This window comes from Anser brachyrhynchus, assembly GCF_964034855.1.
Source record: "Anser brachyrhynchus genome assembly, chromosome: 1".
In the NCBI taxonomy this organism is placed as follows: domain Eukaryota; kingdom Metazoa; phylum Chordata; class Aves; order Anseriformes; family Anatidae; genus Anser; species Anser brachyrhynchus.
Genome location: NC_137694.1, coordinates 58,631,846 through 58,655,412, shown reverse-complemented (window position 1 = coordinate 58,655,412; position 23,567 = coordinate 58,631,846). Strand labels below are relative to the sequence as shown.

The 23,567-nt window shown below is 39.9% G+C and overlaps 3 protein-coding genes across 6 annotated transcripts in view; 1 reads left to right on the top strand and 2 right to left on the bottom strand.

The window, feature by feature from the left end:
• SLC41A2 (solute carrier family 41 member 2) overlaps nucleotides 1–2,912 on the bottom strand; it is a 58,390-nt gene extending 55,478 nt beyond the window's left edge. For all 3 annotated transcript variants that reach the window (XM_080575806.1, XM_080575807.1, XM_080575805.1), the window contains exon 1: nucleotides 2,509–2,912. The gene's annotated coding sequence lies outside the window, so the exon portion shown is untranslated. The remainder of the gene's footprint in view (nucleotides 1–2,508) is intronic.
• Nucleotides 2,913–4,395: 1,483 nt separating this feature from the next.
• On the top strand, nucleotides 4,396–8,048 carry NOPCHAP1 (NOP protein chaperone 1). Of its 2 annotated transcripts, none has more exons than XM_080575809.1 (4): nucleotides 4,396–4,552; nucleotides 5,285–5,371; nucleotides 6,652–6,788; nucleotides 7,840–8,048. In XM_080575809.1, exons 1-4 carry the CDS (start codon nucleotides 4,498–4,500, stop codon nucleotides 8,020–8,022), a joined length of 462 nt encoding a protein of 153 aa, XP_080431935.1. In that variant the 5' UTR covers nucleotides 4,396–4,497; the 3' UTR covers nucleotides 8,023–8,048. The 2 variants fall into 2 exon arrangements, with proteins under 2 accessions (XP_080431935.1, XP_080431934.1); XM_080575808.1 differs by lacking the exon at nucleotides 4,396–4,552 and adding an exon at nucleotides 4,583–4,737.
• Nucleotides 8,012–23,567, bottom strand: part of ALDH1L2 (aldehyde dehydrogenase 1 family member L2) — a 34,779-nt gene continuing 19,223 nt past the window's right edge. The window contains exons 12-23 of the mRNA XM_080575804.1: nucleotides 22,463–22,590; nucleotides 19,180–19,330; nucleotides 18,408–18,478; nucleotides 18,196–18,301; nucleotides 17,752–17,839; nucleotides 16,899–16,992; nucleotides 16,531–16,627; nucleotides 14,994–15,092; nucleotides 14,104–14,269; nucleotides 12,722–12,827; nucleotides 11,397–11,596; nucleotides 8,012–10,376 (exon numbers count right to left, since the gene is read on the bottom strand). Coding sequence (XP_080431930.1) covers nucleotides 10,321–10,376; nucleotides 11,397–11,596; nucleotides 12,722–12,827; nucleotides 14,104–14,269; nucleotides 14,994–15,092; nucleotides 16,531–16,627; nucleotides 16,899–16,992; nucleotides 17,752–17,839; nucleotides 18,196–18,301; nucleotides 18,408–18,478; nucleotides 19,180–19,330; nucleotides 22,463–22,590 — 1,362 coding nt within the window. The 3' untranslated portion in view covers nucleotides 8,012–10,320. The remainder of the gene's footprint in view (nucleotides 10,377–11,396; nucleotides 11,597–12,721; nucleotides 12,828–14,103; nucleotides 14,270–14,993; nucleotides 15,093–16,530; nucleotides 16,628–16,898; nucleotides 16,993–17,751; nucleotides 17,840–18,195; nucleotides 18,302–18,407; nucleotides 18,479–19,179; nucleotides 19,331–22,462; nucleotides 22,591–23,567) is intronic.

Sequence of the window (23,567 nt, the reverse complement as noted above, 5' to 3'; positions counted from 1 at the left end):
GTCCGGCAAAAGGTTATGAAGATCATTTGGGGATTTGAACATCTGATAGGTGAGGAGAAGCTGGATGCCCAGAGGGATCTTGAAAAGTGTACAAATAACTGGCGAGAGTAGTTAAAAAAGATGAAGCCAGACGCTTTAGTGGTACTGAGTGAAAGGATGAGAGGCAGTGGACACAAATTTAAACACTTAAAATTCTGTTTATGCATAAGAAAAAAGTGTAGTTATTTTGTTTTGTTTTGTTTTTTTTTCCCCTTTTTGTTTTTCCACACTGTGAGGGTGGCTGAACACTGGTCCAAGCAGGTTACAGAGTCCCCATCCTCGGTGATACAATCCAAGCGGACATGGCCCAGAGCAACCTGCCCTAGTTGACCCTACATTGAGCAGCAGTGGTTGATGGGGCAGTGTCCAGATTTCCCTTCCAACCACAACAGTTCCGAGATTCTGAGGTTTGGAATGTGACATTTTAGGGGATTTTTTGTAGGTTCTGAAGATTTACACAGGATCTGCACGGCCTCTTCTCCACTGCTGTGTCCTGTGTACGTACAAATTCCCGGTATCACCCCGACATCCTTATGTTAGCTATGGCTAATCATTTACACTACTGTGTCCTGGTGAACGTATCAGCAGAAAGTGAAAGCTACATCAGTTCACCTCAGCATATAGACAGAGTAAACAGTCTGTATTATTATTAACCAGTTTGTAGCATCCCAAACCTAAGATGGTGTGCTGTGCTAAGATTATTTATACCAGATACTTAATGTTTGGGATGAAAAAATGGAAAACATGATGAAAAATTATAAACGTTGTGTGCACAGCAGATAAACAGGCATCACATAACATTTTTTAAATATTATGTGATATACTAGTTAATATGGTGTTTATTTTTTGGCAGCTGTAGATTAAATCAACTGTAAAAGAGACCAAAAAAAAAAGAGAAAAAAATAGATGAAACAACCTCCAAATGCCTTCTTGAAAATAATGAAGACACTGAAGGAGCAGCCAGCCTCAGGCTCAATTTTCAGACAAGTTTCAGACTGCTGCATTTCACTTCCTGAACATGGCAGCTTTCGATTTCTGCCCCGAGGAAGGGAAAAGCAGCTGTCAGAAAAAGATTTGGTTTGCCTCTGCACTTTTAAGGCAACTCAATTAAAAAAGACCAAAACAGAGCCAGAAACGAAGCGGCAGGCTGTGAAATGCGGTCAGGTTGCAAAATCACCCAAACGGAATGCCGGCACGAAAACTGTCTGGCAAATCACATCCAGACCATCACAAGCAGGTGGGGAAGTTTGAAACAGAAGAGGTAGCGCTCTCCTTTAGGTTAAGTAACCATTAGGTGCTTACCTGGATGAGTCCTAGCTGTATTATTTGGGATCCTGATTACAGGTTTCTACTGTCATCATGAGGAAGGGATGAATCGCTTATTAACTCAGGCACTAGGATACAGACCTCACATTGTTTTAGGGGGATAATATCCTTAAGTATTTGAAAAGAAAATGATACGTTTTATTTTTCCTTCTGAAATGTCTACCAGTCGTACCATGTCATTACAGTTCCAGGTTCATAATCTCTTTAAGGCAATATAAGTGGGGAATACTGCCAAGACAGGTCTTCCCATCTAATCTCATCTTTTTACCCGCATTACTGAGCTGGTAAAGCACAGATAACTTAGGATATCTACTAACAGCTGGCGGGACTCTATGTAGAAGAGACATATGAGAAGACTTTATTTTTTTCCCTGTATCTTTATGATTTATTACTGATACTAAGACTAAACAATAATTTAATTTTATATGCTGCACTTATCAGAGCCTGGCTAATATATCGTGGTCTATAATCCGGCATAAAATATTAGCGAAGAGGACACGATTGCATCCTGGACAGCGCGGGGCGGGAGGTAACGATAATATTTACTGAAATTAGGGAAAGTGGCTGCAGCTCCTACTTGAACGTAATTGAGAATTAACGATGGAGTGGAGGAAATGACAGAAAGCTCTTATGTTTTGGCAGGAGAGGATGGAAAGAGCGCAAGTGTTGTGTCACCACATGTTAATCGCAAGGCTTGTAGACAAAAAAAAAAAAAAAAAGAGGAAAGAAAGAAGGAAGGTGGTGATGGCTGCATGCTGCACGCCTCCTTGCTCTTCCAGCGACCCCAGCCAGATCCCGGCGCAGCTGAAGGGCGCCAGGTGGGACCAGCACCGCCAGGGAGATGCGGGGAGCGCCGGGCGCCGGCAGTGCCTCCACGGACCCGGTACCGTGCAGGGCAGCCTCCGGGCAGGCCACAGCACCGGGGCCGAGCGCAGGGGCAGGCTGCGGGGCCGCCTCACCCCGCAGCACCCTGCCGGGCCCCCGCGGCTCCGCCCGGCGGGGAAACTTTCCCGAACCCCCCCTCCCCCGGGGGTTGGGGGTGGGGGGATGGCAGCTGGCCGGGCGGCCGCCCCTCACCCGCCCCCCCCCCCCCGTCCCCGTCACCCCCGTCCCCTCCGTCCCCTTCCCCTCGCCGCCCCTCACCTGGGCGAGGCGGGCAGCGGCCGGCGGGGCCGCTCCATCGCGGCGGTGACAGCTGCGGGCGAGGTGAGCGGCGCCGCACCGAGCAGGCGCGGAAGCGGCGGGCGGGCGGGCGGCCCCCGCGATGATGTGGCCCCGTGATGCGCCGCCGCCACCGGCAGCCCGCAGCCGGCGGAGGGGAAGGGGCCGGGCGGCCAGGGCCGCCACCCGCCCGCTGCCCCGCCGCTGAGGGGGGCGCCCCGCAGCCCCCGGGGAGCCCGAGGGGCGGAGGAGGCAGCCCTGGCCTCGGGGGGGGGGGGGGGAAGGTTTCCTGGCAGAGCTTTCCGAGTCAGCAGTTTTTGCTTTGCTTTGGAATTTTTATTTTTATTTTTGCTACTTTTGGAACGTTTTCGTTCTGTCCCGCAGGGTGGTTAAAAATAGCTTCCGAAGAAACGGGGTTTTCTGGGTATTTGGGTCAGCTGAAGTATTCTGGCTCTTGTCAGGCCGCCTACCCTTCCCTCAACACCAAGCGCTTGAGTGCGAGTCCATGCATACCACGCCTGCAATCAACTGCCCGTCTCAAATGGAGCGCCACTCACTGACTCGTTGTATGGCCAAGGCCTTGCTGGGCCCTGTTAATCAACCCTCAAAACCCTCATCTGGAAGCACGCTTGCTTTTTTAGCTTAGTGTATTAAAATGGTGGAGCCGGCTGAATCTGTGCGGTTGTTACCGTTGTTGGTGTTATTCCCCGACAGCTGCTCCGCACTTCAAAGCACTGGGGATGCCTAAAGTGGAAAGTGAAAGAGAAGAAAGAGGAAGGAAAGGCAACCTGGATTTAATGATGGTGGCAGCAGCCAAGCCTGCAGCGTCTTTTTTCCTTTCTGTCGACAGACCAGAAGAGAGCACGGGCAAGGCACCAAGTATCTGCCATCGGCTGGAGCTAGCTGCCTCAAGGTGCGTGGAAAAGCAGCAGCTCAAGCACAGGACGATGTATTCGCAGGACAGCAGCCAAAACGCTCTGCACTGCAGCAGAGGCACACAAAGCATCACCGTGAGCTCCAAGTCGAGACTGCATTGAAGGAATGAAGCAGCCCAAACCTTTCGGCTATCAGTTCTGTGGGCTACAGGAGCTGTTGTCCCCTGGCTTCATGACAGCCACATGCACCTGCACCCTTTGCTATGTAGCTTGAGTACCCAGCTGGGTGCTGTGCAAACCAAGTGAAGTGTGCTTCTGCTACTGGTATTGCCGGCCGCGGCTTGGAATATACGAGAATAGCACCCGAGGGTGCTGTTCCTGGCTTTTCTCATTGCTTGCTTGGGCATCTTGCGCAACTCACCTCATCACACCCTGCCAGAGGTTCCCTGGCAGCACCGTGTCCCTCCCTCCGCTCAAGTTGCTTTGTACCCATGGATGAAATGTCTTACTTGGGGCTCACGTATGGTTATTCTGGGCTGGGAGCAAATTCAGAGAGCCTCGGTGTTTTGTGGCCCACCACTAAATAACTCAGTCCTCAGCACCTGTCAGTCTTCAAGAGCAGGCAGAGGGATCCTTCTTGGAAGCATGGCTGGGCAGAAAGGTGCAAACCAGGCAGCAAATTCAAAAAATTTCGCATCTCCTACTAGAGCAATAGTTACCTGGTTACTCCTTGTCCTCATGTTGGGCCTGGACATCCCATCTCCTCTCTTAGGAAGCACCCAGTTCTCATTTTAGGGCTTTGCCGTTCCCCAGCTTACAGACAGGGCCGGGAGCTGCGGAACAGCCCCGAGCTGAACCTGGCAGCTGCAGCACTTGCTTTTCCAAACGACAACTACAATTCCCTCGCGATCCCACATTTGACTCCCCAGATTCTGATCATAAAAACGGGAAAGTTACCAAAAAAAAAGGCGTTCCACGAAGATTCCAAAGCCCTTTTTAAAATCATTTTTCGCTTTGGAGCGCACCCCGCCCGGGAGCCCGCCAGGGGTCGCTGAGGGGCCCTTCCCCGGCCGCCATTTTCCGGCCGGGTGCGCGCATGGCGGCGGCGGCGGGCGCCTCCCGGGAGCTGCTGGCCGCGGGGCGCCGCCCAGGTGAGCGGCCGGAACGGGGCCGGGGAGGGGGCGGCGGGACCCCCGTGCTCGGGGAGGGGGCAGCGCCGCCACCCCTCTTCAGCTGGGCCTCCGGGCACCGGGGCCTGTAGCCGGGATGCCCCCCGCCTCCGCCGGCCGCGTGGAGCCGACCCGAGCCGCAGCCCGGGGGAGCTCCGGTTTGCGAAGTAAACCTTTGAGAAAGACTTTGAAGTGACTGCTGGGCAGACCAGTGCTCTGTGTAGTCCGGCAGCCTTTCTCCCAGCAGCTGCGGTAGCACGTGGTACAGGGGGATTTTTTAACTTGAGCGCTGTCTGCTGCTGTTCTTGTAGTTGCTGTGGCTGTAGCTGTAGGGTAGGGCTGCTGGAGGGCACGTTCCCTCCGCTCAGTCCCGTGGGATCTGGTTATGTCTGCTGCCCTGAGTTTGTCTAACTCCGTTTTGTACCTGCTGATCCATCTGCTTTCACACTCTTTGTGGTAGCAAGTTCTAGATACTCGCTCCCTGTTGTGTACAGAGGTACTGACGTGTCCCATCCCAAACAGAAGTGAAAAAAAAAAACATTTGCAGGAAAGCAGAGTGGAATTTCTGGAGGCAGAGAGGGCTGAATTAATCCTCATCTGTTTAGGTTTGGTGTAGAGAGGGGGGAGAAGGAGCAGCAAGAGATGATCTTCACGCTTAAAATGTGAGATTTGTGGTTGGTGCAGGTAAACATTTAAACACCTGTTTGTTTCCAGGGCTAGAAGAAACATTACTGATCAGTTCAAAACGTAGCAGCAAGAAGGCCACAACTTTACAGACGGTTAGGATGCCAAGGAGTAATGGTAAGTATAAAGGCTTCTGGGGCAGTGGCAACTACTAGGTATTTTATTTAACATCATTTAATGTTTAATACTTTAACAGTTTAACATTCTTTTGCATCTGTGAATCTGCAACTATTTCCTTGCATTGGTAAAGGGAGAAACTCTCATGTTCTGTTTTGTTGGTGTTTGATTCTTTGTTGCAGTTACGCCTCCTTCAGGTTTATTATGTAACTGCTCTTTCTGCAAAACTAGATATGCTGTGCTAGGTGTTGCAGTTTTAAGTTTTAGAGACTTATGCTCAGAGAAAAATCCAAATGTCTGCATACAGTAAACTAGCTAGGCTGTACCTTTGGTCTTCATTTAGTCAGCTACTTTCAAATTCATGCATGTTATGTGGATAATTTTAATAACTTATTTTTTAATGAATGTTCTGCCAGAATTATTAAGCCAGACCATATAACATTTCATTCATAATAAATTAATTGGAATGCATGTCTTTATGAAAATGACAACATTTCAGATGTATGTTATGCCTGTTAGACTTGCATGGAGCTCATGCAGAATAGTACGTATTACTTCACAGAGAATGAAAACTAGTAACTGATGGATCTGTGTGTGTGGAGCAAAGATCACCTGAAGAAAGTCTGGAGGCAGGTGAAGATTCTCTTTTTCCACATGGAGGAGAGATGGGTGTGATTCTGCTAATTACAGTGATTATCTTAAAATTGTCGGGAAGTCCACAACAAGCTTAGAGGGAGACTTCTGTAGAGGACAAGTGCATTATACTTTAACCTAGATCATCTGTCTCTCTCCCACCATCTTAATTTCAGAGCCCTTTTTGGAAACTGTATTACTTTATTTTGTGTAGCATGACATCTGTGCTACAGTTAATTTTTCTGTCATCTTTGAGTCCTTCAGTCTATACTTGGTAAGGGAAGAAAGGAGGACATAATTTTATTTCCATTGGAGGTAATGCTGATGTGGAAGTTTCTCAAGATGGCATTCAATGTGTATTTTAAACCATGGCATTTACTAGCTACATTTTGTTTTAAGAATACAAATGGAATTGTAGGTGTGATTTCTTCACCCCTACCAGATGCTGACCAATTCTTTGTCTTTTTGCAATTTATGTCTTGGGAAATTGAATATTATAAAGAATCGTCCTATTAAAACATAAGATGATAATTGGACATTACAATTGAAATGGAATCTGTTTAGAAGCTCAGATTTCTGAGGTATAAATGTATAAATGATTATGTGTCTTTTTATAGATATGCAGGTGGTAATTATTTCTGTTTCAGTTTTGGACAGAGTACAGAGCTTTTTACCACAGATGGCGCATGCAAATGATGAGCTAAGAAGAAAAATGGTAACAGCGCCAGCTCATCAATTTGATATTGAAAGTCTAGACGACACCACAGAAAAAGTTATAGAAATGGTAAATACTATATATTTGGTTCTATACAATAAATTTAGAAACAAGTAAAATAATCTTCTGATCTTAGAAAGAACTAGGCTGAAGAATAGTGAAAAAACAAAGTGGATTATGAGAATTGTTGTAACATGCTGATATGGCATGGGTAACTGGCAGGATTTTAAAAAGATTTTTGATATGGCAACATCTGAAAAAAGTCTTGGCTTTATAATAAGCGAGCTAGGAGACCTAATCATTAATAGCATAGTGCTATTTGCAGATCATGTAAGAAATGTATTTGCATAACAAATATGTATCCTATATTTTGTATTTATACATGTATTTATATACATGTGTATATTTATATGTGCATTTAACATATATTTATGTTAAATATATTTTATGTGTATATTTAACATATTTTGTATAAATATATATTCCTGTATTTTGCCTTGCAGCATACAGGAAGTTTTTGAGGTGAGAACTGTCAGTTTAAGACAGATGTTTTCATAGAAAAAAAAAAAAACAGACCTCAAATCATAGCTCTGCATATGGAAATATACAATCATTTTTTGCTTCAGAAAATATCCTGGTGATTTAAACTACTTGCTACTTTGTGTTGATGGCTGTAGTACCATCAATAATACTAGATTATATTATTTACATTCATAAATATATAAACACTTCATATGCATATATCACGACCCCTTTATGCATTAAGTGGTTTGATTTAAATTCTTTACTGAATATTAGTTTTGATGCTTACTGCTCACCACTTTAAACTTCTAATTTAGATCTAGTTCAGCTATGTATTCAGTTCTCTCTTTTATAATGATACAAAAATGCACTTATGTTTGTTATTGGGCAATAAAATTACAACTTTTGTATTTAGGAATCTGTTTATGATACCTGTCATAATCACAGAAGAAGCCAAAATTTTAACTGTGGTTGTGGTTTTCTTATGCTAGTAGGGTTGATTGATTTGTTTTCTTTATATTTTACTCAAATGATAGAAGTGATACAGAAATGTATAATGTGTTAACTCAGTTTTGTTTTTGTTTTTATTTTTTTCCAGAATGTGGCTGTAGTTGAACTGAGTGGTTCTGATACGGATGAGGAGATACTAACTTCAGAAGATGACTCGGAATCTGGAGATGACTGTACAACTGACGAAGTGACAATACACAACATTAAGTTTCCTAAACAAAAGGGAGAAAAGGGCAAAATAGAAATTTTGGACAGCAAAGTGAATGAGTAAATCCATTTTTATTTTACTTTTTTTTTTTAAAAGAAAAAACAAAAACAGTTTTCTGTCTTTGACAATTTGGCCCTTAAAACTACCGTGTTTTTTGCATCACCAATGTGATGCAAAATGCGACACTTCCCAGGATCACATAAAATGCTATAGTTTACATAAAGGAGAATTCAGGATCTACTCATGACTCTGAGGCAAGCTGCATCTCTGAAGATTAAGTACTGTCTTATTCATCAAACAAAATGGAAATTCCAAGCTTCATCATGAGGTTAGACAAAGAAAGTGGATAGAATTTGGGGCACTTGAACAGGAAGGCGTGCTGCAGAGCTAGTTAAGAACTGTTGCTTTGTTGAATAAAGATTTTTGTAGTGTGCTTAAAATAAATATTCGCTTCAAGGGGAGGAAAGAGGTAACTAGGAGAAAAATATTTTATTTCTTTTATATGGTGTCCTGTGAATTGTTATGTACCATGTCTTCAATATTAAACGTTACCTTAAAGTACATCAGAGGTTGTCTACATTGCACTCATGATAGTAGCTGTTGAACACCGAAGCAGTGGTTGGAGCCATTTCAAGATGAGGTAGCACGGTAAAGGACAGCTTTGTAACAAGCCATGACTTGAGAGAGTTTGACAAAGGATTACTTATTCTTCTTGGCTTGCACTGAGTTATGGGTGGGTTGCTGCTAGTCCCTGAACTAGCTCATATCTGCAATGTTTGTGGCTATAGTGTAGATATCCTTGGTACTTACATGGTTAAGTCTGCCTCTGTGGTGTTACAACTGCTCTAAGCCACACTTCTAATCTCCCACTTTCTCTATGGTGTTTCTGTCCTCTCCATTTGGTTAACAACTGCCATTGCCAGAAGAATAAGAAGGTTAATTTTCAGTATGCCTGTACTGAGGTTGAACTAGCTTGAAACAGTTGTGGAACTGTAATCAATGAAGTTATGTCTTATTTGTACTCTCCTCAGATTGATCAAATACAATGATTTGGGCAGTTTAATTTACTTTACAGATGGCTTTGCATTTCAGAAGAATCTATGATGCTCCTGGATATCACAGTTTGTTTCTTAAAGGAACTTTGAATTTTCTACACCATTAAAGTAAAATTTTCTATATTGTATTTACTCAAGTATTAAATTTAAGATATCATGACTTCAAACCTGCAATTATTTACACCATTTATTTTAAATCCAGCACTTAATTCTAGAGTTTTCTTTTATGATCTGTTTGGTAGTGTTTCTGATAAGAAATTACAAGGATTCTGGTCTTTCACAGTGTGGCTTCTTAAAAATGGAAGGGGGGCACGATTCACTGAGATTAGCTGGTTAAGTCACCGAGTATTTTAGGGAATGGAAAGGATGGGAATCAAAGAATGGGGCTGCTACTTTTAATGGTAGCTCACAGATCATATTAAACTCTAGGTGGAGTTGCAGACTAAGAAGAGCAAGCAGTCCTAGTAGGTTGAGTTTGTTAGATAAGGTCTTGATCTGTTCGGAAAGCTTCAAACTGAAGAAAGTTTGAAAGCCAATGTCTTAACTCAGTCATTTTAAAATAGATTTTCCAGTAGGTTAATATAAAACGGTGATAACAGTCCATCTGCACAGACACAAAGTGATTTTAATCTGTTAGTGTAAACACCTTTCAAACTGCAGGCAGATCACATGTTCCATATCAACAAAAAGATAGAAAATATTTTCAGGTAACTTTAGCTTGATATGCATAGTTTTAACACTGATGTTGAACTCTGTATGTGTTATACAAAGATCATAGTAAGTGCACTTTCTTGCATTGATTTACTTATGGCACAAAGGTTTTCTGTACTGCTGAAGAATCACCAGAGCAGAATGTTTAATTGCTACTGTAAAACTTGAACTCGTTTATAGCAAAAATGACATAATATGCATATTTTAGTTCAACTTTAAGTCAAGCTTTATGACTAAGGATTAAAAATGATCATGTAGATACTATGTTCACACAAATAAGTAGTAGGCATGTGAGAACTTATCCTTCAGTTGTGGTTTGGCTTATTTTTTTAAATACTTTTTTTTTTTTTGCTTGTGCTTACAACTGCTACTGTTGCTGGATAATTTAAACAACTTCAGGTTAATTCCCAAATACCTTTGTCTTTCAGTGAGACTAAAATTTGGACCTGATTTACAGAAATTTATCTATGGAATGGGTGTATTTTTTTTTCTAGTTGTAGCACTGCAGACAGCATATCCTGGGCATGGTATTAAGTGCTCTGTGGAGTCCTTAAGATTAAAACTTTGCCAAAAGTTTACTTTCCAAGTGAGGCTGTTAATATTCCACAGTGATGGCCTTTGTTCTGAGATATTCATGAAGAGCTTCTTCACCTGTACAAGCACAATATTAATCAGTTAGAACAGCAGCTAAATGAGAGAAAGCTGTCGGAGAACGTAACTATATCATTAAAGAAAAAATCAAAATGCTGTAGCCAACATTTGAGCCCTTAATAAATCATGAGAAACTAATTAGTTTACCCTCCCCTTTAGATTTACAGAACTGGCTTAACAAAAAGAGACCAAACCTAACAAGTGTGGAAAGAAAACAGCTGGAATTTAAGAAGCAGTCACTTGGGTGGGATTAAAGTGGCAGCAATCTCTAGATGGCAACGGGGGGGGGGGCTCGTAGTTGAATTCAAGAAGTTTGGTTTGCCTTTAAGTTTCCAGATAAAAATTCTGTGTAGAAGTTTTTGATCTTCCTTTTTTTTCCTGATAATATTAATCATTTTGGTTTCTACAAATGTCTGATAGTTGCTAGAAATTCAAAAGGCAAAGATCTGTTGCATTACTGTGAAGAAAAAACTTTACTTTTTCATTGCCATGAGGCTTGATCTGTCCAGACTTGTAAAGTTTCTTTGCTAGACTAAGCCTGACTTTTTTTTTGAAACTTTTTGGAAAGAAAATATCTTCATGCAATCTTTCTCAGTGCTCACTGGCAGATTTTGATGACATTTTGAGGCATAATGAAATTTCTGAAGCTCTTACAAATTTAGAGGAGAGACCTAAATTAACATCATTTCTGAGGGAAAGGAAAGAAGATTTTGGCCAATACCGTTGCTGCTTTACAGCATTTTGTAGCCTGCGGGCAGCTCTGGATAAGCTGTTGTTTGACTGCTTGAGAGGAATATTCTGTATGCTGTAGCATTACTTAACATTTGTACAGGAGGGACTGAAGTGGAGGTATTGAGGTGGGAGTATTGTACGGATGGGAGAGGAATTAGATCTCTACCTGGAGGAGTGTGGGAGATGCAGGAAACACATCCATAGCTTTTGTTTTAGTAGTTCATGGCTAAAGTTGTTTTTTCATTGATTTGGACTATAAGAAAAGAAACGAGGTAGAGAACAACTTACCTAAATCTTTTCCAAAGCCAGACTGTTTAAATCCACCAAATGGTGCTGCCACATCTGTTTTGTTATATGTATTTATAAAAACTGTCCCAGCTTCTAGCTTTTCACTGATATAGAGTGCTTTGCTTATGTCTTTTGTGAAAACGCCTGAAGCTAAACCATATTCTGTGGTGTTTGCCCGTCGCAGCACTCCATCAACATCCCTGTGGGAGAAAGAATTGATTTAATTGCTAGGAGGTAAAATAAACAAGTATTAGCAAGCTTTCACCTTCATTTTCATTGAAACACCTTTTCCCATGCGCTCTCTTCTCCAGTTAGCTTTGTGTGTCTACTTTTGTGACTACTCTGTGTGTCAATCTGTCAGATTTAAAGAAATTCATACACTTGCTTCAAATTTATAAAGCTTGTGTTTACATTTCTGCGTGTAAGACTACACTAAGAAATGTCAAATGAAAAGTTGCACTACGCATACTAACTTTGCTCAGCTACAACACAACCTGGGGATTAGAGCAATACGAAAACATTTGTAAAACAGAGCTTGGCAGCGGGTTTATGAATCAGTTTGCCAAAATTTACAAGTTAATGGAGAATAAATGTTGAATCTCAGCCTTCTATTGTGACACGTCTTTTCAGGACATGTTCAGAGTGCTATTTCCTGATTGTATTTCGTCTCCATATACCTTCAAAGTTAAAACTTCAAAAACTTGTTATAGCCCCTTACTGCTATACATAAGTTGTAGATATAAAGGGGTGTCCATGTGGCCATGGATGCACTTTGATACTGCAGCAAAATGAAACCTGGTGGAAATAAGTTACATGATGTTTTTATATAAGGTTATCTCATCTGTTTGTAAATAATACCTATGATATAAAGTGATTTTGTGGACTGCCAGTTTTAATAGCTTTCAGTTACAAAAAAAAAGTGCCAGTCTTGTCCAATGCACAAAAATGCTGTGCAGTCCTTTGTGACAAAGAGAATAAGCAATTACACTGGGAAAAAAAAAATACACATTTTGCAATTTGATCAAGCTGTCGCAATTATATAAGCTCCAGTAAAAATGTTACGTTAAATACCAAGTCTTATTTAAGAAGTGGTACATGGAGTTGCCTTCTATTCCCTTGCACAGTTCTAATAGCATTAGTTCTATATTGGCATGGAGAAGGATACCCCATACTAAAAATTTTCAGATTTTTCAGGCAGGTCTTACAAGTTTAAACAAAATCATACTACATATTTTATCACTCCTATACTATGTATTTTATCATTTCTATGCATAGGGTGAAAATGAGGAAGTAAATTTGCAAACAGTAACCAGAGGAGAACGTACCCATTTTTAAATTTGGAAATCACCATCACAGGACCAAAGGACTCTTCCTGGGCAATATACATATGGTCTTCAACATCTGTGAATACAGTGGGTTCCATGAAGAAACCTAAACAGAGGATAAGGCATTATTTATTTGAGCATGGACAAAATGCTTTGTGGTTTTATCAGCCATACCATCTGTTTTGCATACTTTGACATCATTGATACACTGAGACTTGAAAAAGAAAATACTAAGATTGATATGAATGAAGTATGAACAGAATCACAGAATCATCTAGGTTGGAAGAGACCTCCATGTATGAATAGAAAAGCACCAGTGAAACAGCAGCACAAGGGTTAAAAGAATGGCCTTTCTTGATCAGAGCAGTAACATGCTGGTCATGCCCAGACCAGAAGGCCTGCATGCCACCAGCCCAGGTGACTCCTCAGGGGAAGACCCTGCACTACAGCAGCAGGAAGACAAGGTTATGGCACGTCACAGAGGTCACTGCTTTTCTTGTTACCCAACAGGAAGACAGACTAGCCATACATTTCTGTATATTCCAAACAAGGAAAAAGATCTGAAGGGCAGCAACTTTGCGTAAGATTTATGGAGACTGAAGTAAAGAAAATTCTAGGACAAAGGCTCACCTAATAACAACTGTTCATTTCTAAAGGGTGGAAAAAAGAAATCCAAAAATTAGTTCATTGTTCCCAATCAAGAATTGTCCTGGTCTTAGACGTAAATGGTCCTGGCCACCTAGATCTTGGCGAGCGAGCGTATTTCACTGTAGTGGGTAAAGTCAACTTCCAAGAATTCGTATTAATTGCCTCCTCCTTCCCGCTTAATTTTGTTACAAGGATTTATTGTAGCTACAAATCTCCACTTTCTTTTTCTGTGGGGATGCATTTGTTATATTGTAAAACTCAGGCACAAATGTCTATTATTCATTTCTGATAAACGACAGATGTCCATGAGAAAATGCTGCCTTCCCATTAAACTTAATACACATATTCTTTATATAACAAAACAGGTTCTTGATAATAGTACCTAATGCAGGCTCTGCCAGCAGTTTCCTCAGCCAGCTTTCGTGTTTTGTTCATCTAAATGGATATAATTACAGCTCTTGACAGGTCAGTGATGTCCCAAAAAAGGTCTCAGTGCTCCACAAACAATAGGAGTAAATGATCATAAGATTCTAATACAGACTCAGTTTTGTATGTTACATTTTGGTTGCACAGGATCCCTTAGAATGAGACTTGAACACTGTTCTCAAGTGCTATCTTGGGCTTACCTTGTACCGTTTCTGTGATATTGCAGCTTTATATAAAGCAGCAGAGACAAAACCACTGGCTTTTATTTAAAGTGTAAAAATTCCAAACACTTTTGAACAATACCTTACCTGGTCTACATACTTGCTTTCCTCCGTACACTAGAGTGGCTCCTTCTTTTACTCCAGTTTCACAATATTGCAGCAGCTTTTCCAAATGCGCCTTGTGATTTTGTGGACCATGATCCGTAGATCTATCAAGTGGGTCACCAATTTTCATCTTTTTAATTTCTTCCACCTATGGGTTACCCAATTGAAATGAAGTTATACAACATGAAATGGTTGTTAAAGCGGCCAGTGATTGAGCGTGCTTTGTTGATAGTGTTTTGAAGCTTGGCTCAGAGAAAGGGCTGCACTCTTAGAAGGTGAACGCTCCTCCCCTTCTAAAATGAGACTGTTTATATAGTCTTGTGTTTTGTAAGCTCTGGTTACTTCTCTATGTTTTTTATGCTGTTTTCATGTACTCGTTCTCTTCTGTTATTAAGAACGCATGTAAAATGTTAGCTTTTACCAGTGGTAAATGAGCTATCACAATAATTTCCTGGTCTTGAACTATACAAATGAATTCTCTAGTGATATGGTATGGTAACTATTGGATTTTTAAGAATGACAAGTTACCCTTCCAATATGCCTTTTTCAAAACTGCATAGCGATCTTCAATCACACAGACTGAAGTTCAGTCGTTGTTTTCATCTTACTTTCTTAGTGAAATACGAAATATCATTGAAGGTAAAATATCTACTTCAATGTCACTTATCTGTGCATTACTGATGAAAATATCTCCCTTTAGTGTCTTCCTTTTAACCCTGTAAGAGGGTCACAAGAAGTAGCATTGCCTACCCTAAACAATAATGAGAAGTTAAACAACTGAAGATAACAAGAAATGCACATTTCTATAAAACTAGTGGATCTTTGTGCCATGGTAACACATCTGCTTAAACTTTATTCTTTAAATATCTTACCACTTTTCTAACAAATTCATCATGGATTGACTCCTCCACAAACAGCCTGCCAGCAGCAATGCAGTTTTCTCCTTTGTTGAAATATACTGCTCCCATACCCTGATCAAAGGAAAAAAAACACATTCATATTTATGTATTTATAGGTATCCTCTTGTTCATTCTCTCTTTCATTCTGTTCCCTTCAGATGCATTCAATGCTTGTAACACTCAAAGTGTGATGCTTCATGTAAAGGGACATCATCAATGCAACAAGCGGACTAATCTTATAACTGGCAAACACACTGCTCTGGAGACAAATGGCTTGGGACGAACCCATTAGCACTGCTCTTTTCATTTCCATCAGTGTTCCACAGAAACACCTGCTACAGCATCACATTGAAGAGAGCTAGCAGCATGACCAGAAAACATAAAACTGTGTTAATCCAGTGAGCAATACTGCTTGTGTAGATAGTCACATGTAATGGGATGAACATTACCTCACTGTAATCTGCAGTGAACCTTCTGTTTCAAGAGTGTGGATTCAGAATCAGTGCAATATGTTCCCTTTTATTTACCAAAAAATGATGCCTAATATTGTTTTTCCAGGGGTGGTAGGGAGATGGGGGAAAGAAAGTCAGGAAAAATAAAATTCCCTCTAAGTTGTTTTTTGGCTGCTGCAAAGGCCTAGAGTTTTGGCATTAGTAGGTAAGATGAGGATCATGTGCTAATGTCAAGCGTGTGGCAAAAAAAAAAGCACTGTTTTAAAAAAAGCCATCAATGTTATGTATATCTCAGGCCAACCTCTGCATCACCCTCTCACTTCTACATGTGAAAACAGTGGTGTGACCAAGCAGTGCACTGACTGCAAAGTTTTAACTTTTATTTACACATATACTTCACTGTGCCATCACTCAGACTCTTGTCCTGCCAACACAAGCTCAACAAATGTGGAAAGTATGTAACGGTTTCTTCCTGCTTTCTGAGACCTTCGTTTACTTCTTAGTGAGCAAACTGTATCTGTTGTCATTTCATCGTCAGATCACTTGAGCAGGAAATAAGATTAAAACTAACAAATTTCGTTTGCTCTTTTTACTTTGAAATTTTAAATGCATTATGGCTGGTTGGGAAGGTGACGTGATTGATGGTGAATCAAGAAGCATTGTATTGCAAAAGGGAGCTCATTGTATATTTTAGCTTACTTTCAGACTTTTATTTTTGAATCTTTTTTTTCCTTATTTTGAGTATCATATTTTGACAGAAATCATTTTTAATGTGTTAACTTGGCTGATGAAAATACTTTCTAAGTATATTTCATTGTTGTGTTCTGTCTAATGTATACTTCTTGTAGTACAAATCCCTGTCTTTTTGGCACAGCATGTACAATTCAATTGTCCTAGCATAAAGAAACATCCTATACAAAGAGACTCTGTTTTCTAACAGATTACATAAATCTTTATGCAAGGGTTTCCTGCTGCAGTTTTTGACAAGAAAAGTATTGCAATACTCTGAGGATGCATCACCAAGGCTTTGAGTATGTTTTATTTCAAAGTAGCATTACCATTTTTACAGCTCTGTCAAGATCACAGTCGTTGAATATGATCAGTGGTGATTTACCTCCAAGTTCAAGTGAAACTTTCTTCAGATTAGTGGCTGCACTGAAAAATAAAGATTATGTAAAAACAAACAAACAACAACAACAAAAACACTCACAAACTTTTAAATAGCTGTTTTCATTATTTCATTTGAATCATAACTAGTGGAAATGTAAACCTCTACTTTCTAACAATGACAGTAGAATTCTACATACATGTAAACAACCATGTCTAGTTGTGCTTGTGTATTACTGCTACATGCAAGATAAAGCTAATAAAGTACTCAAGAACTAGATAAAGTAGCATTTGTTTATGAATCTTATGCTGAGAGTACCTCTTCATGATCTCTTTACCAGTTGGTGTAGAACCGGTGAATCCAATTTTGCGAACATCTGGATGTTTAGACAGGTGCTGTCCCACTAGGCCACCTGGGATGGGAAAAACAGCTTAGCTGGACAGTACATAAGCAATTTTTACTACCCCAGCAGTAGCACTGTACACAGAAAGAGCTAACTATGTCAATCAAGTAAAATATCACATCCTCATTTAGATTTACAGCTTTATTCATATGACTATGAAAATATCCTGTTAGTTAACTTAAATCACATTAATGTGTCCAAATTCCCTCATCTCTCTGTTCTAAAGAATTTCTTCCCTAATATTCCACTTTAGGTGGAATGACCAGATTTGTAACAGAGCCTGCCCCATACAGTTACTTGGTCACTTTACTTCTTCAGGGGAAAGATGAAAATGGTGTCACTAGGTAACACGGTGTGGACCACATTATTTATAGTGACCAATAAGCATCTTACCTGCTTGCTTTTGGTCTCACAGTCATGTTTAAATACCTCCAAGTGAGGATAAGATTAGGAGAAAAAATGAAGTCTTACAATCTAGTGCAACACGTTTCTGTCTAATGCATTCCTTTTCAGAGTATTCATGCTATTTGTTTGAGCCTGGAAAGGGTGTAGGCTGACAGCTCTTACCACTAGTTAGAGCCAGGTGACATACAGAAATTTCCAATTCAGTTCTGGAAATTCGTGAAATCGCTGTATGACACAGATGCAAGCCTACTACCTACAAAGATAAACAAACTTATGTACCAGGTCTTCAACGGCACAATTCTAGTTCCCCAGCTTTAGCATGACCTACTCTTCCCAGAAAAAAATGATTAGTTGAAGTTTTACCTGAACCAGGCAGAATATTTATAACACCCTTAGGAAATCCAGCTTTAGCTGAGAGTTCTGCAAACTTCAAAGAAGTCAGAGGTGTGACCTAAGTAGAAACACTTAGATTAGGTCTCCTATTTTAATTAAATGCATATCAATATCTCTTACACTCAGTACTTCTTAACTTTGAATTATTTTCTGTAAGAAACAACCACTTTTATTTTGTTGATACTGTGAGGAAGAAGATGGATATTGTATCATTCTTGAAAATGAGAGTACCATAAGAGTAGAATTTAAGACAATCAGTATCTTGTATCATCATGGCTACTTATATTAATATACATGCACTTGAAAACATAGAACAAGTTAGCCTATGGATGAAATCCACTAGGGTGCATGAATTATTTTGCCTGAGCAAAAACTGGAGGACCAGAGCCATTTGTACATTTCTTTTAGTTTTACCTGAGCTGGCTTGAGAACCAATGTGTTGCCTGCAGCCAAGCATGCTGCACTCTTCCATGCGAGCATCATCAGTGGGTAATTCCACGGGATAACAATTGCACAGACACTTAAAGTAGGGAAAAATGGGGTAAGATTACAGTTTTGAAGGCAGCTTTTGTATGTCTTTTCTATATGCCAAGGCTGTCACTAAGAAGAAAAAAAGTGATACTTACCCTATTGGCTCTTTCTTGGTGAATGTTAGATTATGGTTTGGCCGGGCCTGGTTGATTGGAATTGTAGCACCCTGAAAAAAAAAGTCAGATTAATACTGGCACCATTTAATCATTTTTGTTTCAAATAGAATTGCCATATAAGTATGTTTTGGAAAGCCAGAGAATAGTCTGCAAAACCAGAAGCACTTAGGAATCAGCGAAAGGAGCAGGGATGTTTCTGAAGTAAAATTTCCTTCTAAGACTATTGTAACCAGCTCCTGATTTTCAGTTGGGTGACATAAAGGCATAGATAACAAAAATCTGGAAGAACATAAAACGAGAATCTAATGGAGGAAAGAAAGCTGAATGATATTCCTGGTTGTGGATCTTAAAGGAACCTGTGCTGTTTGCTGTGGTACCAAGCAAATTTAGCAGCCTCGGCCAGGATGTAACATAGCACGAGGCTCTGCACTTAACAGCATGACTGGACCACAACAATATTCTGTTCCACGGATAATCAAGAACTGACTAAGCATACATATCCTCTGACATCTCAAGTAATTTCTTAGATATTTGGAGTCAGACTTTAAATCCATATTCTCCAATTGGAAGCAGACACTGATTTTGTATTGTCAGGAACATCCATTGTCGGTAAAATTCTAATTGTTTTATTTTTATTTTTTATTCTTTGATTACTTTGCTAACACTGCTTTTTGGCATTGTGTCAGCAGAAAAAAAAAAAAAAGCATAGAGAAGTACTGTCATTGGTTATTTCCTTTACACATTCACTTGCCTGAATTTTGTCACACCATCCAGCAAAGTATCTGAATGTTTGCACAGACATTCCAATATGGGTCTTCAAAGCTAAAGTGTAGACAGCTCCTGAATCAATAGACTCTATGGTTGCTAACTCTTCTTGATGTTCTTCCATCAGGTCTGCAAGTCTGTAATCAAAACATTGCAAATGCACATCAAAGAGAAGTGACTTCTAATCATTGAGAGCATAAAATGATGTTTTGTGTGGTAAAGAACTATAACCAAAATAGCATTGCCACTGAATCTGGAAATGCAGCATTGGATCCACTGCTCATTAATGTCAGTAAGTGCTTGAGCAATTGTTTCTTAAGTCTGCAAATGTCTTCACATAGACTGTAATATACACTGGATTAAGACCAGATCCGTGAAAACTTCACCTGATCATTCAATTACGGTTTTGCAATTACCATAATCATTAGAAAAATTGCTCTCTCTGTGTTGTACTACAAGGAGCCAATTATAAAAAATCAGACTGGTAAGTCAGAAAACAAATACACAGTAACATAAGAAATGTCAAGTAATCAAAAGTACCGAGAAGGGCTAGTCAGTGTCCTAGTTTAAGACTTGGGAAACCTAGCTTCATAACACTGCTTTGCATTGTCTGAACTTGGACAAATTGCTTAAGTGTTAGGTGCTTCAAAGGCACATCGATGTCCAAAGATACAGATTCTAAGCTGTAACACAAATTGAATTTTATATGCATTAGTACATTTGAAAAATCTGTCTCAGGGTTACTTAGGCCTCAAGTTCTCCATCTGTTAGGTTTGTGAAGCAAGACAGTGAGGTATAAGTAAGACTGTGAGGGTATCTGTGGTAAAAACTGTTGAGTTAATAGTAGCTACAGGAGTGTCTCTTAGTGGTCCCCTGCTCAGGCAGAAAGATATGTTTGTGTGAATGGATTTTTGCATCCAGGTCTTATGTCTCTCCTATAGAAGTAAAACTGATGCAGCAAGGTTTTTCTTAAGCTTCTTTCTCTGTTTTGGTACTCAGATGTATAAACAATGCTCTCGTGTGATTTTAAGAGGTTAACTAGGTGTGTTTAAGATCCTGTAAATAGTATTTGAAACTGGATGTGGAAAATATTTTTTCCATTGTGTCAGTTCTGCACATTTAAAACATTTGCAGAGACGTGGAAAAATGCTCTTCTCCTTTTAAAACTGTATTTTCAAGAGCCGGCTACAGGTCAGGGCATAAGCAGCACTGTGCAAAAGAACAGGTACGGCATGTCAGGCACAAAGGAGGAAGTTCCATTTACTGCATGCCTCATAACTTCTATTAATGATTCCCTAGGACAAAGCAGCAGAGCTAGAGGCTTTAAAGGTACAAACCTCTTCAGTCTGACACTCAAAATCTCAAGAGGAAGAAGGGGCCTTTTTTGAATTAAGGTGGACTGGAGAGAGACTTCATTCATACTGGGAATGATTTGCAACATAAATATTCTGGTATACCTATCCTGGAGAGCCAGTCCCCTAAGCAGAGAAGAGTTTAATCCAGGAATAATCTATGCAGTGAAGGGGAGTTACCTTTTCAATATGCCTAACCAACGTAGCTCTGCTTGCAGGTCTTTCAGGTGTAGAACACAGAACAGTAGTCCTAAGACGTTCAGGGTTTATCTCCAGGGCAGAGTTACCCTGGGTTCTCAAGCACTCTACGTTCCTAACACAATTTAAATCCAAGTTTGTACGTGTTTTGAACTTTGTACACTTTTGAAAGTTTTAAGTGTTAGAGGTGGTGTTTAATTTTAATCTGAGTTTTTAATATTAGTTTTGATTGTTTTCTGTTGTGAAGACATTTTTTTTCAGTTTTGCAGGCCTTTTTCCAAATTTTTCCAGATACAAACTTCTCACTCACCATGAACTCCTGGAATATATATTTGTTTACTTTATGAGACAAGCAGATTTTTCAACTTTGCTTTCATTCTGTATTGCTAAGATGCCTGCAATGTATTGTAAAGCATTTTTAATACTTTTTTATTACTTAATTACACCTATTTGGCGCATAACCTCCTGGCACAAGGTAATACAGGCTTAACACAGCTGTGCATATGGGCACACGATGCAATATTATATTATATTTTTTAAAGGAAAAAACAAATCCCTCTCTTCTCTACAGATGAACATGCAGTTTTCTCAGCACAATTGACTTGGCCAGGATATCCAGTAGTAATATTGATAGGCTTGCAGGTTACAGCCTGCAGAAGAAAGATGTTCAATACACAGGACCTACTCCTTCATGAGTTCTTTGGTGCAGGAAGTTTCAACTCTGTTCAAGATCCTACCTTCCTTAAAGCTAACTGCTATGTCAAGTACAGTAACTAAGCTTTCTGCCTACTGAATAGGGACATAATTTGCCAAATACATTTCTTTCTTTGTGCTGAGAATTGATTTTTCGTCATCACATTAGCTAACTGTGGACCTGTGGCAATCAGGAGTAGCAATCTGCTTGTTAACTCATTTGTGCTCTACTTACTCATCCATTCATGTGTACTGAAATTGAAAAAAGGACACCGAAAGCAATAAAAACGTTTCATATAGCTCCACAAAAGAGGCTGTCTTTATAGGGAAGCTCTGAAGCTTCTAGTTAGGTCAAGTTTGCAAGACAGTCCCCTACCAGTGCTTGCTCTCTGGCATCATAAGTGTCATGCTGCATATGGAGAATCTTCAGTAACTGGGTTTTAATTAGCTGCCTCTAGTGTTGCCCTTTGAGTATCTAGCTAGCACGATCATCCTATCCTTCCCAGATCACCTCTTGCCCTTCAAGGATCAGAAACCATCACTAAAATACCATTCATGCAGCATAATCTCTGTCTTCTGAAACAATAACAATGCAGGCAAAAAGAGAACCAGACGTTCTCTAGGGTTGACCCAGTGAAAAAAATTCAAATGAGGAGAACTGAGCTGGAAGCGTGTCAGCTAAAAGTGGGATTCAGCTTACAGTGTTTCTACACAGTGCAATTCTTTCAAAACAGACAATAAAACATCTGCTAGGGTGGGTCTGTAGCAGGTTAAGAAGTATGCTGGTTTATGTACATGGAAAATGAAGCATCATTTACAGTCAGTTGCAAAATTAGTGGCAATGTGGCTGTATGGTTGCTGTATGTAGTGCAAACACAGGCACTGAAGGGACAAAAGGATAACTAGTCTGGTAACTCTGGGATTAAGAATATCCATCACGTTCAGAAAATGTGTAACAATTCTTCAGAGGAATAAAACAACATGATTTTTAAAAATGAAACAAACAAAAAACTGCTCTTTACATACCTGTACATGAGTCGCCCTCTTTCCCTTGCATTCATTCTTCCCCATTCACCATTTTCAAATGCCTCTTTTGCTGCTGCCACTGCTTTGTCAACGTCAGCCAATGAAGCAGAAGATACACTGGCTATTATCTGTCAAAAGGTAGCGTTTTGTTAGTTCAGACTGAAAGGCTACTATGCTGTGTGTAACTTGTTCCTCCTAAACTTCTTGATAGGGTATAAGCAAATAATCAATATTGTCAAGCCCATCACTTGTCATGGGTGAATCATGCTGCAAGAAGTTCAGACACAGCTGGTGGTGGCTGAATTTGGAGGACAATGCAGGGACTCTGATTCCTACATCTTTCTTTACATCAAGACACATTGTCTCCCTAATATACACACAGTATTTTATGATGATTGTGTTCTATCAACATATACATTGTAAATCCTAACACAGAATTGCTATGATTTTTATTCCATTCCATTATGGAGTTAAAAAAAAAAGTACCAGAATCTGGCTTCTGGTGACAGTGACATTTGTGGTATTGATTTCAGCAGAATTCAGTTACTCCAGAATTAAATGGCATACAAGGGCATCAGCAGCACTTATTTATAATTCTGAGTCACGCAACCAATGTTCAGTGTTTTTGAGAGGATGAAGCAGAACTGTATTTTCCTGTTGAGAAGTCATCTTTCTAACTGGGAATTTAATGGGATATTTTAAAGTCACATTTGCCCTAAGACATCAGCTTTGTAAATAAAAGTAAAACAAAAACTGTTGATGACTGACAAAAAAAATATACAGTATTCTAAAAGAAATACTTCTTTAGCAAGTAATCTTCAGCAGTTTTTGTTTGCAAAGCTAAACAAGAATGTGAACAAGGTAAACCATAGAGCTAGGCAGGGAGACTGACATACTAGTTGAAGTGGAATTGTGTTATTTTTAATGTGCAACTTGATTGAAATGGAAAAACTGTAGAATATATAAATTGAGAAGTAAATTGAAATTTAAAATTATTTCTGGAGGTTCTTTAATGTATTTATGGTTTTGAACTTGGCAATATTTAGTGTTTTAGATTTTTTGTAGGCAAAGAAATTGAAATAAACTGGTATTGATTATACTTAAA

Coding starts and splice junctions, on each gene's coding strand:
- NOPCHAP1 (XM_080575808.1), top strand. CDS start 4,668: ATGCCCCCCGCCTCCGCCGGCCGCGTGGAGCCGACCCGAGCCGCAGCC. Junction 5,372..6,651: donor TAGGATGCCAAGGAGTAATG/GTAAGTATAAAG, acceptor TTTCTGTTTCAG/TTTTGGACAGAGTACAGAGC. Junction 6,789..7,839: donor CAGAAAAAGTTATAGAAATG/GTAAATACTATA, acceptor ATTTTTTTCCAG/AATGTGGCTGTAGTTGAACT.